Source organism: Monodelphis domestica, chromosome 5, assembly GCF_027887165.1.
Source record: "Monodelphis domestica isolate mMonDom1 chromosome 5, mMonDom1.pri, whole genome shotgun sequence".
In the NCBI taxonomy this organism is placed as follows: Eukaryota; Metazoa; Chordata; class Mammalia; order Didelphimorphia; family Didelphidae; genus Monodelphis; species Monodelphis domestica.
Genome location: NC_077231.1, coordinates 41,623,761 through 41,649,071, shown reverse-complemented (window position 1 = coordinate 41,649,071; position 25,311 = coordinate 41,623,761). Strand labels below are relative to the sequence as shown.

Sequence of the window (25,311 nt, the reverse complement as noted above, 5' to 3'; positions counted from 1 at the left end):
TCTCCTAAACCCCTGTTCCTTTGTCCTTTTCCCAACCAATAAATCTTAATTATTTATATGTTCCCTCTTGTTCTTTCCTCACCCCAAATCCCAACATAACAGTTTTCTATATAATCAGAGATATTTGTTGTAAACATTTTTTCCCAGTTATTTGTTTTCCTTCTAATCATATCATTCTTTTTTCAATTAGATTTTGTTCTGGACATTTGATGAGAACAAATTTCCTTGTTTTATATCTCCTTGATTGTAATCATTTGAATATCAGTTATAATTATTTCTTATGTAGTAGTAAGAGGGAGGAGACATACAGCTTGAAAGGATGGCAAAGATGATTGATATATAATATATATGTATAAATACATATATATAATCTCTCTGTATATGTACATACAATATCATATGAGTTGGTTTTGCCATCTCCTCAGGTTCTACCCCTCCTTCCTTTTACTACCACATAAGAAATAATAATTATAACAGCTTATATTTAGCTGTGTGTGTCTGTGTGTAAAATGGAGACTTTTGGTGTATATACTCATATCACCTAATATGGAGTGATCTTGCTTTTGAGAGAAGATATCCTATATTATTCCCCCTACTTTTGGGGTATTATTAGCCTCTTTGGATTTGTTGCTAGCTGGAATAAGCAGTGTCTTTCAATGGCCATACTAGGACATTTTCAATCTCTTTCCATCAGTCTAGATAAGGTTAAAACAGTGAACCAACTGAGTGACCCCACATTCACTCTGTGGCCCCAAGAAACTGATTTGGGGCTGAGAGTTTCATTTTGCTCTATTCTATTTCTCTCTTTCGGTTTTAGGTGCAGGTGGAGGAACCTCTGTTCAACTCAGGAATTCCTTTTTTGACAACCTTAGAGGTAAGATTTTAGGCTGAATAGTTAATAGGGAAGCCCTGGGAATTTGGGGTACCTGGGACTCAAGTCCAAGACAGGGACTGGAAACTTGGGAGTATACGATATGGGAACTGAGCTATTTGTGAACCTAATCTTCTTTTCCTCCCCAGAGTATGGGGTTGTGTGTGTGTGTGTGTGTGTGTGTGTGTAATGAGGGATATATTATTTCCTAAGTGTTGGAGAGGGATAATTATATGTTTATTCTTGCTATAACTTTGGAGCAAATATTCATTTGTATTAACTGATCTGGCTATTAATGATTGCCTAGAGTGCAAGAGATTTCCTAAAATTAGGGGGAACCCCACCAGTGAGGGTAGGAAATCATGACAGAGAGCTAATACCCCTTAAACATTAAGGGTACCAGAGAATCCTACAGGAGGCATGAAGTGTACCCTACTTGGCCTTCAGGTAGTGAGGCTGAGGTCGTCATTGTTATATCTATCATCTGTCTTCATCTAGTTATCCATCTATGTTTTTGTCCCTCTCTTCCATCAAGGTATTTCTCATATACAGGTCAAATTATATATATCTGTAAATATACATAGAGTATATATATATATATATACATATATATAAAAAATGGGAGAGGAACCTGTCTATAGGTAGTGGAGGATGAGCCAATGGGCTGAGATACTTTGAAGTTGAAGAGACTCTGGAGGGGATGAGAGTGCCCCAGCAAGAAATATCATGTCTTTAAGAGACTGCCGTAAAGTAAGAGCTGAATTAGCTCATACCCATTCATGCAAGGTGTGATACTGTCCCTAAATATGATGGCAAATTTTTGACTCAACTACTCTTTGCAGATAATATTCTTTTTGGAATAGAACATTACTAGCCATTATTTCTTATTAATGAAGGTTGATGATATGCTCATTTCCCAGGATTTTTATTTTTATGCCTTTCCATGTCACTAAGATAATAATTTAATGGTACCCAACTGGTTCAGGAACCATTTCTCTTATATATGCAATATTTGGACCCTGAAGCAGAATATTGTTCATTTAATACTGTCTTCAAGTTTGGTAGGTTCCAGGGGGTCAAATGAACTTGGATAAAAAAGAATAATGTATTTTCACTAATCTCTAACTGAAATTTAGCATTTCCTTCAATTATTTAAAAATGTGATTCTAAGAAAGAGGGCCTTTTTTTTTTTAAACCCCCACCTTCCGTCTTGGAATCAATACTGTGTATTGGTTCCAAGGCAGAAGAGAGGTAAGGGCTAGGCAATGGGGGTCAAGTGACTTGTCCAGGGTCACACAGCTGGCAAGTATCTGAGGCCAAATTTGAACCTAGGACCTCCCGTCTCTAGGTCTGACTCTCAATCCACTGAGCTACTCAGCTGCCCAGAATGTGGACCTTCTTCAGCCTGACAAAGTTGGTCCATGACATAAAAATGCTTAAGAATCCCTCATCTACAGTTAACTTGTAGGAAAAGCACTGGACTTGAAATCAGACACTAGCTTTGAATTTTGGCTCTTCCACTTAGTAGCTCTGTGATATTGGGCAGTAGGCCTAGCCCCAGTTTCATCATATGTAAGATAAGGATGGTTTTCAGGAAAGGAGAGCTGTGAACTTTAAAGCATGTAGAAATGATTACGATTAACCCACCACATTGTGGCATGGAGATAGATGATCTTTGGGTCTTCCAGGAAAAGAAAGGTGAACTCTAGCATGGGATGTAAGTTAATTGAGAAGAGGTATTATTTCATGCTCCCTTACCTTCAGTGTTTAGCATAGTAACTGACTTGATAAACCGTTTTTGATTGTTGACTGACTTACTGGATGGTCCCACCAGATGAGAAAAATTTAAGAACAAGCCCAGATATGGATTATATATTTATCATCTCAGGATCTGTCCAGCTAAGGCTAGTTTTGGATTTTTTTTGCAGGTTTCTCAAAGGATGATGGATTCTCTATGCCACAACTTTTAAATGCCATCTATTATAATTTATATGTTATGCTACTACTATTAAGGATGGGTTAAAATCTCTGCTGTTGAAATGTTTACTTTAGCAAAATAGTAGATCCTGGAAGTTCATGATTTTCCATCTCCCACCTCTCTGCCTTTGCCCAGCCTGTTCCTTGTGCTTAGAAAGTACTCTTTCCTCACTTCCATCTCCAACAATCTCTAGCTTCAGCTCTAGTGTTACCCTCTTATACAATGTTCCCTCACCCTCTTTTGTTGGTACCTGTTGGAACTATACAGTAATTACTTTGTATGCTGTTATTTTGTATTTGCTTATTTGTGTTAATATAACTTCTGCCAGTAGAATATAGTTTCTCCTTTGTATTCCCAGCTCCTGGACATAGCAAATGCTTACTTAATTTACTTAATGCTTGTTGAATTGAACTAGAGTGCTGATGTATCATCATCATCATCACTAACATTTATATAGCACTTACTATGTGCCAAGTGCTATGCTAAGCACTTTACAATTATCTCATTGGATCCTCACAACTCTGGGAGGGAGATACTATTCCTATTTTACAGATGAAGAAACTGAGGCAGCCAGGAATTAAGTGACTTGCCCAGGATCACACACTCTGAGGCTGGATTTGAACTCAGGTCTTGCTGATTCCAGACCCGGCACTCAATTTATTTTGTAATTTTTGTGTGAAAATGTGTTACTCTCTCAATTAGTGTAAGAGCTATAGTTATTTCAGAGAACATTTCCCTCCCTTCTTGTAAAAAATACATATTAAAACTAAATGAATAAATGATAAAGCATTTGTTGAATAATGACTAAGTGCCAGTCTATGCTCTGGGTTTTTGTTGTTTAGTTTTGTCTGATTCTTCAGGATCCCGTGTGGGGTTTTCTTGGCAAAGACGTTACAGTGGTTTGCCATTTCCTTCTCCAGTTCATTTTATGGATGAGGAAACTGAGGCAAACGGGGTTAAGTGACTTGTCCAGGGTCACTCCACCTCCACCCCCCACCCCCCAGTGTCTGTGGCCCGATTTAAACCCAAGTTGATGAGTTTTCTGGACATCAGGTCCATTGCTCAATCCACTGTGCCACCTCTCAGCCCCACTGTTCTAAGTACTGGGGACACAAACGCTAACAGCAAGCCCAGCCTTGTCTAGCGGAAGTTCATTTGAGTAGGGGGCCACAAGAGGAGACTGAGAGGAGTGTTTTGGTTTAGAAAGTCACAGGAATGTGGACTCGCAGGACTCTTGATTTTCAGGACGGGTAGTGCAGCTCTGATGACTTTCCAGGGGTTGAGGTGGGAGAAGGAGGGAGGAAGATGGTCAGAGAAGACTGTGGCGAGTGCGGATCAGACTAGATATGGTGAATTCTCCCAAACCAAGGAGGCAGGACCCGTACACAAAACAACTGGAATGTTAACATTTGTCTCTTTAGCCTGGTTCAACTTTATTACCCATTTGATGGAGCTGTGACAAAACATAGGAACAAAACAACCTGGGGATCACAGAGGCTATGATGTTTATTGTGCTGAACAGAATGTGATAATCCATTAAAGGAACATTTTCAACAAGCAAGCAGTTCAAGGTACAATCATAGACAGCAACTCTATATGAAGAACAAAGCAAAAAAAAAGTTAGAAGACACTCAAGAAACAGAGAAAAAGTAAACTGCAGTTAACGTTTTGATACTTTTCTCCTGCAAACATATCGATCTTGCAGAAATGGTCGAAAAGCTAAATGTCCAGTCTTACCTAGCAGTGACCAACGACAGTAAAGAACAGTCCTATAAAATTTATCTCCCACAAAAATAAACTATATATATAAAAAATTTTATGATGCTCTCACTGTTCCGATGGCCACAAGCATTTTTTCAGTCTGAAAAATGAGGTATAGTAGGCCCTAAGAGGTAGTAATGTGTTTTGATTGTACAATATATAGAAAATAAACAACTAACTTCATCAGAGCTGTAAATCCCTCCGTGCTCAGAGTCTGACCATGCACTGACCACTGAGGCTTCTAAAAGAGTAACATACCAAACAAAGGCTTTTTTTAAAATGGAAAATGACTTTTTATTTCTTCTAAAAGAGCCACAAGTTATTTCCATTTGTCCAATGCTCCATTAATATTAACATGCCGAGTTTTAACTCTCCCATTGGCTTTTGGGGGGCATGATTCATGACAATGAGCTCTCTGCCAGCCTCAAAAAGTAGGTGAGCCTTCAAATGAGCTCAGCAAAGGAGCCAGAAAAGTGTTTTGTCTTTTAAATTTTTTCTTCTGTGGCTCCAGCATTAAAAAGCCATACGGATACAAGCCTTCATGAGAAACTACCTCCTGGCCCAGTTCATAATACAATGTTAAAAAAAATAGACATACTGACTAGGAGAAAGAGGCATTAAAAACTCTACATAGGAAGCATTTAAAATAAATCTGGTTGAAACATATTATTAAAAAAATCACATTTGTGTAAAATATACGAAAATACTTGTTGAGCATTTTCTTACAATCTACTAATTTTAAAACACGTTTTTATGATTGCATTATGCAAAAGCCGAGCTCACTGCTTCCTACCTACAAAGCTTCAAGTTTCTTTGAAGGATTTTTTTAAGTGAAAAAGGTAATTTAAAATGTGTTCTTTTTCTATCAAAATTCTTTACAAAAATAATTTTGATTAGGGATTAGTTGCAGTTCTAACTGTTTCAAACATGGCAGAACTAATGCTGAAAGTTAACGTGTTCATTCCATTTAATGTCTGGAGGTAGGTCTTTGTCAATCTTTTAGTCCTTTTCTTTAAACAATTCTTTTGAGGTACAAACTTGGACAGTAATGTTCAAACAGTACAGCTAAAATTTTGCTTTGTTTTGTGTTTGTTTTTGTCGTGTAGTGTCATCAAAGAAAATTATCCTTACAAAACCTAGGAGCAATTCAGTACAAAAATATATTCAAGTTAACAGTACATTACATAGAAATCTAGCAGAGAATAGAAATAAGTATATTTAAAATTGGGGAAAAAATGAAAAGAAGAATACATGTCATGCTGAAACACACTAAAGAGATTGCTTCTTTAACTGTAATTAAGTGGTAAGGCAGAAATGAGGAGAAAACGAAGAGATTCAAAATCATTTACCCAAAGGATTTTTTGTTTCCTGCATTTATGTGTATAGCAGCAAGTATTATCAGGCTGTATAAGTAATTGTAAAAATCAGAGGTAGCATTGAATAGTGGGGAATATATTGCATCTGTTGCTAAAAGTGCAGTTTGAATGAAAAGATGGAGCACTGAAATTGAGGTAAAATACCAGCCAACCATTCTATGTCAGAAGACATCCCTGGAATTCCTACAAAACCCCACTTTGAGGTACACGGTATTCATTTTTTAACAGTTAAATCAATACATAATGAAAAGAGATATGAATCCTTTGAATTTTTCATCACTAGTAGGATGGCCGTGGCATCCCTCCCACCAATTTGAAATTTTTATCCTGTCTCCCATGCTTCCCGTTGGTTGATCAGTCATTAATTCAGAAGTACCTTTATTAAAAAAATTTTTTTAAAGAAGGTCATTTTACTTGATTGCCTTCTATGGATGCTTTCAGGACAATTGTTACTGATTTCTAAATGAAGTTTACCTATGGAGAAAGACAGTTCTACCTGGATGAGTGTTTTCCTGAAGATGAGTACTACTGAGTGTATTCACTGCTTTTGCTGATATGCTTGATATATCCATAAATATACAATTTGGCAATATATCTGCATATATTTGCCTTACTTCCCTTCTGCAAAATGAGTATAACCTCTTCTGGTTTATGAGTTGAGAGAAATGACAAATCAGCCTTAGATCTTTCTTGAAACAACAGTAAGTGGAAAAAAAAATCAAGTAAAAGTCTACAAGATAATTAAAAAAAAGGAGTAGCATCTATCCCTTATCTTTGGTGTTCTAAACAGGGAGTTGACTAAGAGAGGGAGTGGGTTGTGGGTGGTGTCTGAGGCCCATTACGTGTTTCACACCAGGCCTCCTCTGTGTGAATGTTCCTGTATGAATGCCCATGATAGTGAAGATTACGAAAGTTTCTTGTTTATATGCAGTGCAGTGAAGGACTAAACCTGATTCAAAGATTTCCTGACCCATTCACCCTTTCTTAGCAGCTCAACAAACTATTAGTAGGTTAAGAAAATAGAAAACAGTAATTAAAAGTTGCATCGTTAATCTGTGTCCCCCTGTGTTACAGCAGTTTTTCACTAAACCTGGGACTGTGAAGGGATTACAAAGAAAGTGATTAATAAAGTCCTTTTTAAGGTTATGTGATTTTTTTCCCCCCAGGCAAAAGTGGAAAAGACCATGGCAATAGGAAACTAAGTGGTCACGGCAGTGTCTTCTCCCTTCAAAAGACCCAACTGCTGATGAGGTAGAAATGGAACGTTGTGGTCTCCTAATCGTCCTCTGCCGATTCCTGTGAGGATGTCTCTTCAGTCTCTTCCTGGAACACACGAGAAGAGAAGAGCAATCATTATTCCCTGGGATGAGCCTTTTAAGGAAAGCCAGAGGTGACTTTCTTCTATGGAAATCATGACTCGAATTTATGTTGGCTTTCAAGAAGGAGGAGGCTAATTGGCAAGCATCTCCCACTTTCAAGGTTTCTTAAACAAGTGATTGAAGAATCAAGGTGTTGTTTTTTCCCATAGAAGTCATTAACCTTTGTTGATTTAACATGGAACATAGTGACAGGCAGAAAACGTAATTGTTTTCAGGCCAAGGAATGTCAGGATGATGTCTGTTTCTTCACCAGTGAGTGTAGGGAAAAAGAAACAAATGCGTCTCTACCAAGATTGTTCAAATTTGGAGTTACTGGTCAAAACCAAGAAAAGGCAAAATGAAAGAGGCACGGGAGGACTTTATTCTTCAGGCATTAGGTGTAAAAGTAACCTTCCCCCCTTTTCAAATGGACCCCTAGCCTTTCATTAATTAAAAAACCAAAGAGGGTGGAAAAAAACAAACAAGCAAGCATTTTTTTGGTGTAAATTAATTTTTTTTAAAAAAGAGCCAAAGAGAGTAAATAATTTTCTGTCATTTAAAATAAAATGCTGATCAAGGCTCTGTAACTCTTTCCAGCGACTTAGGCCATCCATAGAAATGCATAGTCAAATGGCGGATTACACCGTCAGCATGGATTTGTTTTATCTCGGTTATAGATTGCGGGGAATATTTTTTAATGTGAGTCTGAGTGTTCCCTCTGCTGTCTATGTCATGGGGAGTTGTTAGGAGCCGTCAGCCCACCTCCCTGTTCCCCATACCCTCTACCCCCTCACCAGGCAATCCTCTTTCCTTTGCTTGTTTAATAAATTCACACAACCTTTCAGGACATGGGTGGTAAATAGGAGACAATAAACATCTCTGATAAAAAGGGTTGTTAGCGAGAAGTTGATTTTTATCAAAAGCGGCCCATCATCTCATAAGATGGCATGTGAACAAGACCTAGGAAGACTAGGTAAACATTTACCCCTCCAGCTAACCGAGACCCTTTAAGAATGGCCGGCTTAAAACAGCTTATAACAGGCTTCATACTTTAATAGATTTGATTTTCCACATGGCTTCATTTTGTCTGGGTGGCTAACTGACACAATTTATAACTCTCTTCCTTTCCCAGGCCACTACAGTACACCATTCAGTAAAGCATGCCTTAAAGCTTGTCTGCATTATAGGACCAAACTTCCATTCATTAGTGTCTGAAACACTTCAGCTGTGAAGGGCTCCTAACTGCTACCATGTGTGACACTACTGCATGAGAGTGGCCACATAGAAAGAAAACACACACACACACTCACATACATACACACACGTATACTCTCTGTCTCTGTCTCTCTGTTTCTCTCCCCCCTCTGTCTGTCTCTCCCTTTCTTTCTTTCTTTCTTTCTTTCTTTCTTTCTTTCTTTCTTTCTTTCTTTCTTTCTTTCTTTCTTTCTTTCTTTCTTTCTTTCTTTCTTTCTTTCTTTCTTTCTTTCTTTCTTTCTTTCTTTCTTTCTTTCTTTCTCTCTCTTTCTTTCTTTCTGTCCCTTCCCCTCTGTCTTTCTTCCTCTAGCTTTCTCTCTCTTTCCACCTTCTCTCCCTTCTCTTTTTCTCTCTGTCCCTTCTTCCCTCTTTCTCTCCTTCTCTCCCTCCCTTACCCCTCCCCTCTTTCTCTCTCCCTGCCTCCTCCTTTCCTCTCTCTCTTTCTCCCTCACTTCTTCTTTCTCTCCATTTCCTCTCTTTCTGTCTCTCTCCCTCCCCTTGTCTCCCTCTGTCTTTCTCTCTCTGATACCTCCACCCCTTGGCTTTAATCATAGGCCACTACTTACTGCAATCCCCTTTCAAAAGGTTTCAACCATCTCCCCCCAAAAGGCTTAAAAAAAGCTGTTAATCCAGGGAATAAACATACACACACAAATGAATGGATGACAGCTTAAAAAATATAACCATAGCAGCATCAAGCCAGGAGATTTAACACCAGTTTTGTTTAGTCTGCTGTGGGTTAGGTGGGAAATGTGGAAAGCATGAAGTAAAAGTCCTTCCTGCTAAACCATGGGCCTCAAATATTTAAGCCAGTAGGTTTAGACCTCTTGACAAGGCAACAGGCCATGACCCTGGGCCACTGCTCTCTGGAGGACCAGCCACAAAGGGAGATATAGTGGGATCAAAGCTGGGGAGAGAAGAAAGAGAGAAGCCAAGGGTCAACTGCCTTCTGACCTTGTCTTTTCACTTAATATTTAAATTCCAGGAAGTTGCTAACCTGTTGGACTGAAACTGGTTTTACTTCAGTAATGACTCACTTTTCACTGTGACCAAGGGCTGTGGATTTCAGTGACTACTTTGAAATTCGCCATTGTGAAGGCCACCATTTTAAAACAAAGTGGGGTGGATTTTATTTTATTTTTTCACAGAGCTAGAAAGGTATCGCAGATGATTTATCCCAAATTCTCCCTTTTACAGATGTGGAAACCGAGACCCAAAAAGGTAAAATCACAGTCACCCGAGTAGTTAAGTAGTCAAGCTGGTATTTGAACCCAGACCCTCCTCCTTCTCCTCCTCCTCTCACCACCACTTCTATTTTGCCCTTTGACTTTCACAAAGTGCTTTACATTTTATCTCGTCTCACAAAGGACTGTGTGATGAGGCTGCTATTATTATCCCCATTTTACAGATGGGGCATGAGGCAAGCAAAGGTTAAGTTACTTGTCTAGCGCATGCAGCTAGTCAGTGTCTAAGGAAGTATTTGAAGTAAGATCTCCCATGGTCTCTATCCACTGCACCAGCTGGCTGTCCTTGACTCCAGATCCTGATACATCAATGGGGCTCAAGTAGGCTGGATAATTTGTTTGGTTGTACTGTATTATTAGAAAACCCAAAGTAAACATAATAATAAGAAACATTCCCTAATAAGCAGAGACAAACAAATGCAAACAATCAACAACCATAAAAATGCCTTTTGTTGTGGAGGTGGTGGTTCTGTTTTTTCCTGTCATGTCTGACTCTTCATAACCCCATTTGGGGTTTTCTTGGCAAAGACGCTGAAGTGGTTTGCCATTTCCTTCTCTGGCTTAATTTAGAAATGAGGAAACTGAGGCCACTGCGGTGAAGTGACTTGCCCAAGATTATACAGCTAGCCAGGGTCTAAGGCCATATTTGAAGTAAGGAAGATGAATTCCTCCTGACTCCAGGTCTGGTACTCTATCCATTGGGTCACCTAAGTGCCCTTAAAATACTTTAAATCGCTAATGATAATAGAAAATTTAAAAAAGAAAAAAGTCTCTGGTAGAGAGTACCAGACCTGGGGGATAGAGTACCAGACCTGGAGCACGACTGCCTGAATTCAAATCCTTTCTAGACACTTATTAGCTGAATGAGTCTGGGCAAGTCATTTAAGTCCTTGCCTTCCACAGCAGATTTCCTCCATACCCCACGCTTGTCTCTTTCCAGTTTCTTCTGTCTATACCTTGTTTGTATATGATTGTTTGTGTGTTGTCTCCCCCATTAGGCTGTCAGCTCCTTAAGACTGTCATTTCTTTTTCCTCGAGCTCCCAGACCTTACCAAAGTGCTCTATGTGGCATGTAATGTACTCAGTAAATTATGGTTATATGAATGGGATGGAATATTATTGTGACATAAGAAATGAAGAAAGGGAGATTTGGGGAAACTTGGGAGCAGACCAGCAGAAAAATGTATACAATGTCTACAATTCAGTAAAATAAAACAATGTTGTAAAACCCAAGAATTATGAACAACCTCCTCACCAATTACACACAGCTTTAGTGAGTATAATGGTTGGACTGCTGGACTTGGAATTGGGAAAATCTGAGTTTGAATCTTCCTTCTTCTGTGTGACATGGGAAAAGTTAATTCACTTCTTCGGTTTTCTGTTTCCAATATCAATTAAATGAGAAGTATGGACTCAATAGACACTAAAGCTATGAACCTCTGACCCTATGACTATAGAAGACTAATTTAAATAACTTATGATTCTCATTTAAAAAAAATCCTTACTTTTTGTCTCAGTAACAACTCAAAGACATAATGAAAAAGGCTAGGTAAACAGTGTTAAGTGACTTGTCTAGGGTCATATAACTAGGAAGTGTCTGAAGAAGTCACATTTGAACCCAGAGCCTCCTGTGATTGATTTCTTATAAAGGAAGGTTTCTTTTGGTAGAGGGAGGAGCATAGAGTGGGTGGGTAGTGATAATGATACAAAAAAATAGAAAAATACATCAATGAAATATTAAAAGTTACTCAGAAGATAACAGAAAGTGACAGAAACAGGGCAGTATTGCTACTATTGTGTTAAATTTAATACACACTTAGAGGAGAAAACAAATTGTACTCAGGTTCTATTTCACAACTGATTCTCTTATCTGTTCTTTGCATATTGAAAAGTTCCTATTCCTGGAGGTTGGAAAAGTTCATAAAAAAGAATAAATAAAAATTATTTTTAAAATATAAAAAATTTTAACTTTCAAATCTGTAAAGAAACAAAATTTCATGATCAAGAATGTAGAAATGATTTGTGCTGAACTCTGATCATTTGTTTGAAACTGCTGGAAACTGATTACCAAGATCATGAAGTGTTTGCTTAAAGGCCATTGTGACTGAGAGAAATGGATGGTATGGGATATTGTTTGTTGTGGCTGAATACTTCATAACATAACATACCTCGGCAGAGCCATCACTAGCATTTTTCATGTTTAAGGCAGGGAGCAGGAAATAGACTCTCAAAAATTAACCCTTTAAGACAAATTCGGCTGGGAGTGTGTGTAGGGGGAGGGAGGGGGGATTTAGTAAGAGACACCAAGCATGGGATATAGCAAAGTCTTCATGTAGCAGGGGAGAATTGCTCTCTGATAGCTCCTTCTTTTAACTAATTATGCTTCCTAAGTTGTGCTCAACTTAGTTGTTCCTATGTTGTGGGATGAGTGTGTAATTTATCAGTTTCCTCAGCCTACTTATAGATGGATCTCCAAAGGCAAGAATTTTTGTTTTACTGTTCTTTCTGCCGATTTTGGCATTCTTTCACATTCTCTATTTAACTAATGGGGGTGCTGTTTGATGAGATTATCATCCTGTACAACTTTTATGGCAAATGTGGTTCCCAAAGGACTAAACTGTGGCTCTTCTCAGTTCTTTAGCTTAGATTGGGTATACTTCAAGGACAAATAATTCTGTCAAGCTACAGGAAGATAGCTAATGCCATGGGATCTCCATAAATCATTAAAAAACCTGAAACTTTTACCCTCTCTCTTAGAATTGATACTAAGGATCAGTGTCAAGGCAGAAAATGGGTAAGGACTAGACAACTGGGGTTACGTGACTTGCCCAGGGTCATACAGCTAAGAACTTTTATGATTATGGTCATACAGCTAAGAACTTTTATGATTATGGTTTGAGGACAGATTTGTACCCAAGACCTCCCATCTGTAGTTCTATCTTCCCCTCTCAATAAACACTTTATAAGCACCTACTATGTGGCTGGCATTGTGTTTAATGTAGGAGTGGGGAAGGAGAGAAAGAGGGGATGAAAAAAGAGGGGAAAAGACAATTCCTACACTCAAGAAGCTTATAATCTAGCGAAGGGGTCAATAAAATTCTATATATCTTCCCTGAGTGGGACAGCCCAGTCCCAGTACAATGTTTAAAACTATTCTCTAGAACATAAATCACCTGGGATTCCTCTTATGGCAAAATAAATATACCCAAGTGGACAACACAGGGAGTGACCAGGATCCTGACAAAGTGAAGGAAATGCTGAGATTCATTTCTCAAAATGGCAGGACTTATTCAATGGACCCACCACCTAGAATCATACTTGCTTTATTTGTTTCTTTTTGAATCCTGCCATTAATTAGTAGACAGAGTTTTCTGGGCAATGGAATAATTTAAAAATACTTTTAAAAAGTCCAAGGTTATTACCAAAGAGATCGCAAGATTTTTCAGACCTCCAAGAAAAGAGCTTTGAAGTAATAAGAAAGAGATTGAAACATATAGCCAAGAGCCGAACATACCTCGTTACAGCCTCACTTTGTGGGAAGGCACTAGCTCCAGCTTCCTGGCCAAGCGTGCTAACCCATTGGAAAGGGGCTTCAGGAAGGTAAGATAAAAGGGCCTTTCAAAGTGGAAGTGCGCAGTGACATTTTTATGAGCACCAGTCACCAAGACCTCTCTGAACATTGAACAGCTCGCAGCCATTCACATAGCTACCTCACAAAGAAAACAGAGGCTGCTCTCTGAGGAATGGAATGAGCATGTTCTCTGGCAGGGAATAGAGGAAGGGGAGGGAGATGGGGAACCTACATGGGAGACCTTGATTTTTGTGATTATTGGTAAATGGAACCCATCTTTGACTCGATTCTCCTTTTGCTCGTTTCCCAAATGTGGCTCTCCCATCACTCTGTCAAGAGTAGCCTGGCTCTGAACTGAGCTTGGAAAATTCCAAAAAGAATCAGAAACATATTTTGGGAAATCTCACTGCCCTTTTGATTTGGTCCAGCACAATGGATGTGGTGTACCCTATGGTCCAATTCAGCAAAGTGATTAAAACAAACACACACACATGTTTGATAAAGCCCTAGAATGCTTTAAAAATGTCTGAAGAGTTTAGTCATAGATATTACTACACAGACACTGGTGAGGTTGTGAGCTGGCAAGAAATGTTGTATTTAATGTTTGAGAGCTAAGGTTCTGGGTTTAATTTTCAGATTCAGACTAAACAGCAGGTCTGTAGTGAGAGGGAAGTCGTCCCAATTCCTAAATTGAATGGGGAAAGGGAAATGTTCTCCCCTTCAAACTTTATTGATTGTGTAACCATGGAGCACCTCTTTGGGTCAATCAAGGAATGCAAAATCACAGAAGCCCCTGTTGGCTTTAATATGGCTGTATTCTTTTCTTCTTCTTCTTCTTTTTAACTGCAAAGAATTCCGCTGTTCTTTTATTATGTAATGCCACAGGCTAAAAATACATCTATAATGTAAGCCATCTTTCTAATAAATCTCCAAATACCTGCTAATCCAGAAAGGGTAGTTGTGGTTTAATGATATACTCTTTTTGTCATCCTAAGATGTTCAACTTCTTAAGGACTTAGGATGACGCAGTTAGGACTTTTTCAACTTCAAATATCTCTAGGTTATATCTTCAGAATGGGAATCAAGGGTTTCCTCTTCCTCGGTGCTGACCAGGAGCCCATTTTTCAGGTTTCTTTGCTAAGAGCCTCACATGACCACAAAGCTGAGTTTTCTTGTTCCGCTGTCAGATATTTTAATTTAAGATGGATTGGGGCTGTTTAACTTAATGGAAAGTGATTATTTCCTCCAACTCGATAAACTTTATGGCACTTCCCTTTCACCCCCTTTGAAATGGAACATACCTAAACTATATAATCTGACAGGCACAAGGGTTCCTGGTGGGAATGCTTGGGATGAAACCATTTTGGGGGGATAATTTTAAAATGAAGAGTGATATTTATTTCATTTTTATATCTTACTTTTACTTATAGTCAATGACTGAAATAAAATTAAGAGATCTCAAGTTTCCTTTGGGGGAACATATCCCCAACTTGGAAGTAAAAATGCCATTTTTACTCTAATCTGTGAAAGGAAACTAAGACATGTCCCAAGATCATTGATTTAGAGCTGAAAGGGACTTCAGACATTAGGTCATCCAATCTTTTCCCATTATACATGAGGGAAATGAGTCCAAGAGCAGTGATCAATTGAATATCACCCAGGTAGTAAGGAGGAGAGTTGGAATTGGAACACAGAACCTCTGACTCTAAGTCCAGTGGCCTTTTTAATACAGCTGAGTGTCTTAATCTTGAAGTGTCACATCCATGATACCCACTGGCATTCTGGTAAAGCCTCTTCTAGAACATATTTAAATGTACACAGTGGTACACAGAAGATTACAAGGAAAACCAATTATACTGAAAAAAAGATCAATATCTAAATAGATGAAAATCCTCCAAAACCAAAAAATTTTGAGGACTCCAAGTTAAGAATCCCTGCTGACTATAAAATGTTGCCTTTCCTTGGGCTAGTATTTCATGGAAGAGTATTGAGCGTGGAGATCAGGAGAGGTGAGTGCTAGCTTTGGGTCTTTCATTAAGTAGTTGGGTAAGTTTAGGCAAATCAATCTCCTTTACTTGTCAAATGGGGAAACTGTGACCTGATATAGTTAATGGTTCATGGGAATAATTGTGTGACGCAAATAGGAAAATAGGACAGCTAGGTGGCTTGGTGGGTAGAGCCTGGAGTCAGGAAGAACTAATTTTCCTGAGTTCAAATCTGGCCTCAGACACTTACTAGCTGGATGATCCTAGGTAAGTCACTTAAACCTATTTGCCTCAGTTTTCTAAAAGAAACTGGAGAAGGAAACAGCAAACTACTCCAATCTCTTTGTCAAGAAAATCCCTTTTGGGGTCACAAAGAGTTGGCTACAACTGAAAAGACTGAACAACAAATAAGACAAATAAAGATTAAGGTCTTTGGAAGCATAAAAAAGTGCCACCACATTGCACTATAGCATTTTTATTCCTATGATTTTGAATTTGTCTTCACTTCCTTGACTATGCTTTAGTTTGTGTAACATTCAGAAGGGGGAAAATTCCCTTCATATGTAGTAAAATAACAAGTTCTATGGAGATTCTGGAAACTCACCACTCCATGCTATATAATAGAGTGTTGGATGTTGAAGTCAGGAGATCTGGGTTTGAATCTAAACTCTGATGCTTTCATGAGGCAGGTAGATGGCACAGTGGATAGAACACTGAGTCTGGAGTCAGGAATACCTAAGTTCAAATCTAGTCTTGTACAGTTACTAGTCTTACTTAGTAAGTAATTACTTAGACAATTACTACAATTATGAAGTGACTCGGAGGAAATAATTTGCCTATTTGCCTCAGTTTCTTTAACTGAAAAGTGGATATAGTAATAGTGCCTCACATCATTGGGTTGTTGTGAGGATTCAATTAGATACTGGTAAAGCACTTCATTTTATTTAGTAGGCATTATATGACTATTTATTCTCCCCTCTTCCCTCTTTTATCTAATTCCAGATAAGAATACTTGCTCTCCAGTAGGGGTATGATGAAGAAAGTTGTTAGAAAAACTTCAAGAACTAAAAAACTTATTATTACATTTAAGTTGTATCCAGTGATAGGAATTTAGGATTGTGATGAGATGGGGCAGGGAATAAACACATCACATGACTTTTTTGTTGTTGGTTATCTTATTTACCTGTGATATGAATGCAGGGAAATAGCTTGTCACAGTGGAAGGAGGGAGACACACACATACTGAGAGAGAGAGAGAGAAAGAGAGAGAGAGAGACAGAGAGAGAAAGAGAGAGACAGAGAGAGAGAGAGGAAGAGAGAGAGAAAGGAAGAAAGAGAGAGAAGAGAGAGAGAAAGGAAGAAAGAGAGAGAGAAGAGGAAAAAGGAAGAAAGAAAGAGAGAGAGGAGAGGAGAAAGGAAGAGAGAGAGAGAGAGAGAGGGAGGGAGGGAGGGAGGGAGAGAGAGAGAGAGAGAGAGAGAGAGAATAAGGAAGATCTGAGTTCAAGTGTGGCCTCTGGCATAAACTGGCTGTGTGACCCCAGTAAAATCCCTTAATCCCTCTGTGCCCCAGGCATTTTTAAATGGAAAAACTGAACCTGAGTTGGACTGGAGGGAGTGTCTTCATGGATGATTTTTTGTATTAACAAAATCACAATGGAGGTCCAAAGAAAGTGTTCATTGTAGGGACCTTTACTTAATGTATAGGAAGCCTATGGATGAATTATGGAAGGCTCATGAGAAAAATTAGGCACCCATTTTGTTTATGCTTTAGAAATAAATTCATAGGGACAGGACCTGTGATTTTATTAAGAGAGAACTCATGGCTAAGGAAACTCCTTGTAGCAGTTGGTAGAAGATTGGTTTCTTCTTTGAAACTTTAGGTTTGAACGATGTTCCCTAGAATCTTGAGAGGTTAAAGTGACTTGCCAGTATGTATCTAAGGTAAGACCTGAACCCCCCAGGGTTTCCTAACTTTAAGGCCAATTCTTTCTCCACTAAATTGTGCTGACTTTTAAAGAGCTTGAATTTATTTGATTACATTTTTTAAAAAAGACAATGGGAGTTAAGTGACTTGCCCCGGGTCACACAGCTAGGAAGTGTATGGGGCCAGATTTAAACCCAGGACCTTTCATCTCTATGCCTGGTTCTCAATACATTGAGCCACCCAGCTGTCCCTTGAGCTTATTATTATGTGAGCTTATTATTATGTATTCACCTAAATTAACAATACTTTCTAGTTAATTCTTTTTGGCAACTGTTTGATACTAGGTCAACAATACAAGTGTCAGCTCTTCTCCAGGTTAAAATGACCGCAGCAATTACTTTTGGGTAAGGTTTCATGCTAGTTCTAATCTTGGTGTAACAAACAATGGTGGCCAATGGTAATGAGTCACATTCTTAGAAAGCAAGTTACATCATAGTAAGAGGTCATGCCCATTAGATATGTAGTACTCTAATTAAAAGTGGTGCAGTGGATAGAACATCTTCCTGCAGCAGGAAGAGTTCAAGTCTAGCCTCAGCCACTTCCTAGTTGTGTGACTCTGGGCTAGTCGCTTAACTCTGTTGGCCTCAGTTTCCCTGTCTGTAAAATAAGCTGGAGAAGGAAATGGCCAAGCACTCCAGTATCTCTGCCAAGAAAACCTCAAGTGGTGTCACAAAGAGTCAGACATGACTGAAAATGACTGGCCAACAACAACAGTAGTAGAACAACTAAGTAATCACTTGCAAGAAAAATTATTCAAGATCATGCTTCACATAGTAGTGTAAAAACCATTCAGTGTTCTTATTCTTGTATAAGGCTGTTTGGGATTTGGTTTGGTATTTAGGGAAACAATAAAAATGAATGGTTTATTTCTATCAGTTTCAATCTGCATAAGATTATATAGCAAAATATTTATTTCTACTCTGTTTTCTAAGGTTAAAGAACAAATATTCAGACTTTTCCCTCCTTTGTAGGCCTTTGTTTTTCTCCTTAAAATAAAAAAAGTTAATCTCAACTAGATGAACATTAGTAAACATGAATAGTTCTATGTACATAGAACCAAAAAAAAAAAAGATTGCATATAGAACTTCAAATCTTGCTTGCATATAACCCCATTTAAAAAAAAAAAGGTATGTAGGAGGGGGCAGTTAGGTGGCTGAGAGCCAGACCTAGAAATGGGAGGTTCTGGGTTCAAATACGACCTCAGACACTTCCTACCTGTGTGACCCTAGGCAAGTCACTTAACCCTCATTATCTTACCCTTATTGCTCTTCTGCCTTGGAACCACCATATAGTATTGATTCTAAGGTAGAAGGTGAGAGTTTACAAAAGAAAATGATGTAAAAATTCAACATCTTAATTCCAAAGATTTCCTACTTGTTTATGTCTCCCTCTAAATTTCCTTCTTTTTTGTTTTATGTATTAAAAAAATTCTTCATTGGTGCCTTTTTCATTCTTATTTTTTATTTGACATTGCTATCACTAGGATTCTTTCCCCTCTAAATTCTGCTCCTTACTCTAAATTTCTAGAATGTTTCTACTCAATTTTCTGTTAAAGAAACAAATATTCAAACTATTTCCTCCTCATTTATTCTTTTATTTTTCTCCTTAAATTAAAAAAAAAGTTAATCTGAACTAGATGGACACCAACAATCATGAAGAATTCTATGTACAAAGAACCAAAAAAGGAAGATTGTATATAGAATTGGTTTCTTCATTGATAAGAGTCATAAAGGTTCAAATTTACATTCACATTAGGCTATTGTAGTTATTGTATATCTTGTTTTCTTGGTTCTTCTATTGCTTCTTGCAAATCCTCATAGGTTTTTCTGAATTAGTCCTATTCCTTTTTTTTTCTTATGGTACAAGGATATTCCATTGCATTTTACTATAAATTGTTAGCAATTCCCGAATTGAGGGACACTCACTATCCTAATTTCCAGTTCAAAAAAGAAATGCTATGAATATTTTTTTGTACAAATGGGTTTCCTTCCTTCCTTCCTTCCTTCCTTCCTTCCTTCCTTCCTTCCTTCCTTCCTTCCTTCCTTCCTTCCTTCCTTCCTTCCTTCCTTCCTTCCTTCCTTCCTTCCTTCCTTCCTTCCTCCCTTCCTCCCTTTCTCTCTTTCTCTCTTTCTCTCTTTCTTTCTTTCTCTCTCTTTCTTTCTCTCTCTCTTTCTCTCTCTCTTTCTCTCTCTCTTTCTTTCTTTCTTTCTTTCTTTCTTTCTTTCTTTCTTTCTTTCTTTCTTTCTTTCTTTCTTTCTTTCTTTCTTTCTTTCTTTCTTTCTTTCTTTCTTTCTTTCTTTCTTTCTTTCTTTCTTTCTTTCTTTCTTTTTCTTCCTTTCTTCCTTTCTGACATATATCCAATAGTAGTATTGCTGCATCAAAGGATGTGTGCAGTTTAGTCACTTTTGGGGTATAATTCCAAATTGTTTTCTATGATGTTTGGAGTTGTTTTTCACACTTATTACATCAGTGCATCCTTTTTAACAATTGTCATTTCCTTTTTGTGGAATCTTTATCATTTTGATGTGTCAGATGTAAACTTAAGAGTTATTTAAATATGCATTTCTTTTATTAATGATGTGGAGCATTTCACATTCCCTTCCATCTTTTTAAAAACATTGGATATGCTCATGAAAAAGTATTACTGATACTTACAATGTTACCTAATATACAATGAGTGTTTTTAGGCAGAGGATTCTATATTTTTATTCAAACTTTAAGAATTTTCTCATGAAGCTAGACTTTGAAAATTGGGTACTGTTTATTCCACATCCAATTCTGTCCAGAAAATTTGGCAGGTCGAAGCTTCTGGTAAGTTTACTAACTGATTGCATATGACAGGTGGTTGGCATTCAAGGTGTATCCAAATGAAGGTGCCATACAACCAATGCATGGATGTGAGAAGTAGGCAGAGGTCACTACTTGTTTATTTTTTAGCTTAACATGAGGCCTTTCCTCCACACTTAAAAAGTTATTACTCATAAAATGGAAATGAATCTCTGTTAACTTGAACATTTTCATTACCACCAATTTAATCCCTTCCCCCATTCATCTTATAATAAAGCCCCAAGAAAAAAAGCAGCCTTGGAAATATCGTTTTGGAACTAAAAATAATCCTGACCACTGTCACCACCACAAAAACTCTCCACAGTTTAGCACAAGCAAGGTCAGCCCCAGACACCCAGCTCTTTGACCTACTTGGGGTCTATAAATGGTCCCAAACAGAGCAATGTGTTTTCACTTCTGTTTAGAGGTTATGTCATCAGAATAACAAGGCACTCTGTGCCAAGAACCAGTTGACTTCCTATTCTTGCCAGTGTTCTTTTAATACAACAGTTAGCTAATTACTTCATCTGTTTATAGGACGAGTATTAACAGCTAATAATTATTTAGATTCACCTCATTCTTCCCTTGTTTTCTGCCTTTGATGGGTCCTCTTGTGTATTTCTATTTCAGATATTCTCCCCACACACACACTTTTCTTCCTAGTCTTCTGCTTTTGAAGCCCACTACATTTTACATTCGACTCAACCTATCTTCCTACTAGAATATCTTTCCACCTTATTCTCCTAGTCTTCCTTACTCTGGATGTGTGGAGGGAAGGGTTAGCCATATCAAAACCTGGGTTTCCTATCCAACACAACAGTGCCCTTAATCCCTCTAAGAGAACGACAAGTTGGTACCCAAAGTTGACCAACCTGAAGAAGGGTTTTACCACCCTGAAAAAATCATGATTACAGTGCCAGGAGAAGTCATTACTCTCCCTGAGAAAGAGCAGATGAGTGGCTCTGTAAATCTGATTTATTCTGAACTATTTACTCCACTGACTGAAGTATGATGTAAAAGACGAGTGTCAGCATGAGAACTGCTTTCTCTTCTCTCTTCTCCCAATCTCTGGGTGTCTAGACTAAAAGCCCACACTAAAACTGCATCTTTTTTTTTCTCAAACAAGATGCGGACTGTAATTCATCAGCTTGGTGTTACCCTACATGAAATCTCTAATTTTGTTCCAAACAATATTTAGGTTGTCTGAAATATAAACATTCCCATGACTGCCCTTGAAGTCTCTGTAAAAACATTCAACATTCGCTATGTAAGTGTTTTTTTTTTTAATGGGGGTGGGAAGGAAGCTGAGGTGCTTTTGCTGTGGTGCACTCACCCATTCCCAAGATGTATTTCTTGCAGGTTAAAATGGTTGAGGTCTAAACAGGCACCTCTGCTCTCTAGTCTCGGAGAACTTGGGTGCCTTCTGATTCTAGGCATTTCAAAGGGGGTGTTGGATTAAGCCTAATTCTAGTTGTACCCATTTGAAGTACAACTTTCCAGGAATGTAAAGCAAATGGAAGAAATGGGGTGGAGGAAGGCTCCTTTCCCTCCCACTTGAGGGTGTTCAAATAAAACTGTTTCGGGAGTAGGTATGGAAGGAAAGTTATGGTTCAACTAACATGCAGGCAGCCTCTTCTGAGTTCAGCTTTAAATCCAAGGGGGAGAAATAAGTGTACCAAAATCTGAGGAATGGAGAAAACAGAAAACCCTTTTCTAAGTCTTTAGACTCACACAGATTCTTTTGTTAGTACAAAAAGCATAGGGCTAGTTTCCCACTAAACACACACACACACACACACACACACACACACACACACACACACACACACCCATCCACCCTGATAACTTTCATGATGTTACTGAAACAAAATGCCTCTGTGTCCTTTCTCTTACAGCCCAAACTGTAACACTTCAGTTAGGACCAGGGACCCCGGCATGTCAAATTGCTCAAAGGCCAGGAAATGGTCTCACTTGTATTTTTTGTTGGTTATATCACTTTAAATCAGAATACAGTGTGGGCATCCACGTAGGTTTTACTTTTCCAATGGTGTGTGAGATAATAGTTAAAGAAAACAACAGATATGCTGAGACTCTCTACTCTCGAGTTTTAAGATATTAACTTTAAGACTAAAGAAACTCTGGTGACTTGCCGGGAGTGGTATCTGGCTTACTTTGTAAATGCCAGCTCACCCACAGGAGGGTCACTCATTTTAGATGCATCTCTCGTTTCCTATGATGATGCACAGAAACTCTCACATACGTGAGTTGTTGAGATCACCTCCCAACTGTTGTTACTATGACATTTTCTGTTGGTAAGCCATCCGCAGAGATCAGAGGACCTCAAAGCATTTGATGACATTATGATCTCTTACAATGATGTCTTTGTCACCCTGTGTACATGTGACATTTACATGGCATGTGATTTAAACTGCCTTAGTCACAGAGAATGCCAGAGCAAAATCCTTGCTATTTCTCCCGTACAATTAAAAAATAATTTAAAAATCAGTGAAAACATTGATGCATGCATTTGAGAGTAAACTGGATGGTAGCCAGTACCTGGCAAGAGCCCTAAAAAGATGTATCTCTGTAGATTGGAAGCTCAGCAGTCAGGAATGAACCTGAATATATTAACACTAATTGAAGTTATACAAACTCATTTAGTCCTTCTAACATCTTTGTGAAGGAAGAGAGGGAAAGATGTCATTAGCATTAGATAGCGAAAGTGAACTACAGAAGAGAGATAAGGTTCTAGAATTAGTCCAGCAGGATGACCTAAAAACCTGGGACTCTTCTTATCCCTGAACGTCTTTCTTTAATCTGCACCCCTTTTCTCATTGCAGTGAAATCTTCATATAACAGTACTTAAACATAACCCCTCAAAGCCCTTCTGATGAAGAAAGGATATGATTCTAACTTAATCCAGACTGCCACATGGAAAAGCCATCTGGGGGGGATATTTTGAAGGAAACAGATGGAAAAGTAAGAGATTCTTCTGAATGTCATGTAAGATTTACATGCTCCTCCATGAACTTCCATGTCGCTCCCATGTTTATCTAATTTATCACTATTTCCTTCGACAGAATAGATTAGGAAACCCCGATGAATGTGTGTTTCTTGCTGTTAATTCAAAATCTCAGCTCTTCTTTAAAGGTCATTTCAATAGTAAGAAAAATGCCAGAGAAACAGACCGATCAGTGAAGACCAACTGTGTTCATCCTTTGCTCCTGGGAAAACTATGAGTTCTCTTAAATGCTTCATTTGTTTCCTACTGTTCAATGATTTCATTTCTTCTGATTTCTTGATTGAGAATATTTGTCTTAGTCAGGCTAATCTGTTTGCTCTGCACCACATACCTTGTTGCATTCTATACAGGATATTTCATTTACCTGGAATGCCTTCTTCCACCTACCAGACCAGCCTTCAAAATTCCCCTCTTTTAGGAAAACTTCCATTGACAAAGAGAGAGGGTGGGTAGGAGGGGTTGTGGAAAGTCTCTTGGACTCAATAGTTAAAAGACTTGGTTTTTTCATCAATCAGGTGGGAGGACCTTGGGCAGGTCACTTAACCTTAATCTTAGTCTGCACAGAGTTGAAATGAGGATAGAAATTCCTTCCCCACCAATGTCATAGGGTTGTTGAAGGGATGAAATGAGATGATGACACTTTGGAAACAATGAAGCACTATATAAATATAACGCTATAATATCATAGTTATAACCACTCTTTCAGCATTTTCTCAGCTCAGTGGAAGTTCTAAAGTATTTTCTTATGGGGGGGTATTGTGTCAATATTAGCAACAGGATTAGAAGTTTTACTGTTTAATATTTCTTCTATATTTACCATAACTCTTACTACAGAACTCACTCTGCCATAAACTCTCAATGAATGTCAGGCACTAGATCTGTGTTGTGGTATCTACACTGCCCAGCCTTTCAACCAAAGGGACCAAATGAAAAAAATCATTTTCACTGAGTAATTTAATATCTGTGAAAGAAAGGCTAGGCCAAGTAAGCATAGAATCACTAATTTAAAATCCCAAATTTTCTCCTTCCTCAATTTGAGTATCTCCAATATCTATTTTAAAATAATAAAGCCAATTTATCTCATAAAGATTTAGGGTTGGAGACAGAAGTGGGAGTGATTTGTTCTGAGAATTTGAAGATGATGGTGGCAATCATTGCTAACATTTAAATAATATTTTAAGGTTTATGAAATATTTTGATCTTTACAATAACCCTCCAAACTATGTAGTACATAATATTATTTTCATTTTATGGATAAGAGAATTGAAGTTTGGAGATATTAAATGATTTGTCTATGGCCACACAACTAATAGGCATCAGAGTTGGGCTTTCATTTTAGTTAAATGACTTATTTAATTACTTAAATAAATTAGATATTCTTTTGCAGGCTTTTCTAAAAATATACATCAGTGTTCTTTTTCTTTAAAAAAAATCCTTACCTTCTGTCTTAGAATCAATACTATACTTTGGTTCTAAGGCAGAAGAGCAGTAAGGATTAGGCAATGGGAGGAGGGGGTGCTAAGTGAATTGCCCAGGGTCACAGCTAGGAAGTTTCAGAGGTCATATTTGAACCTAGGACCTTTTGTCTCTAGGCCTGACTCTTAATTGATTGAGAAACCTAGTGATTGTGAATATCCAATCAGTATTATTTTTCAAAAAAACATTATTTCAGAATAAGAGGAACTGGGGGAAGTTGATTCTTTAGAAGGTTTATACTGCCATTTAATGATTCAAATTGTAAGATGAATTTTAAAAGATTCACATATGCATTATGGAATAGTCCATTGTTTTTTGATATTATTTCCTACCACTTATTTTTTAATTTAAAATGTTATTTTTCTCAATTGCAGGTAAAAATTAAACATACTTAAAAAAAATTTGAGTTCCAAATTCTCTCTGTCCCCTCCCTACTTGAGAAGGCAAGCAATTTTACATAGATTGTTCATGTGAAGCCATGCAAAACATATTTCCACATTTGCCATGCTGCAAAGGAAAACACAGACAAACCCCCCACCCTGAAAAATAAAGGAAGTGCTTCAAGTTACAGTCAGATTCTATCAGTTCTTTCTCTTGAGATAGTT

At 38.0% G+C, this 25,311-nt stretch overlaps 1 protein-coding gene across 1 annotated transcript in view; it reads right to left on the bottom strand.

The window, feature by feature from the left end:
- Positions 1–4,337: 4,337 nt before the first annotated feature.
- The window catches only part of HMGA2 (high mobility group AT-hook 2), a 198,742-nt gene continuing 177,768 nt past the window's right edge, over positions 4,338–25,311 (bottom strand). The window contains exon 5 of the mRNA XM_056798405.1: positions 4,338–7,309. Within this exon, the coding sequence (XP_056654383.1) occupies positions 7,262–7,309 (48 nt within the window). The 3' untranslated portion in view covers positions 4,338–7,261. The remainder of the gene's footprint in view (positions 7,310–25,311) is intronic.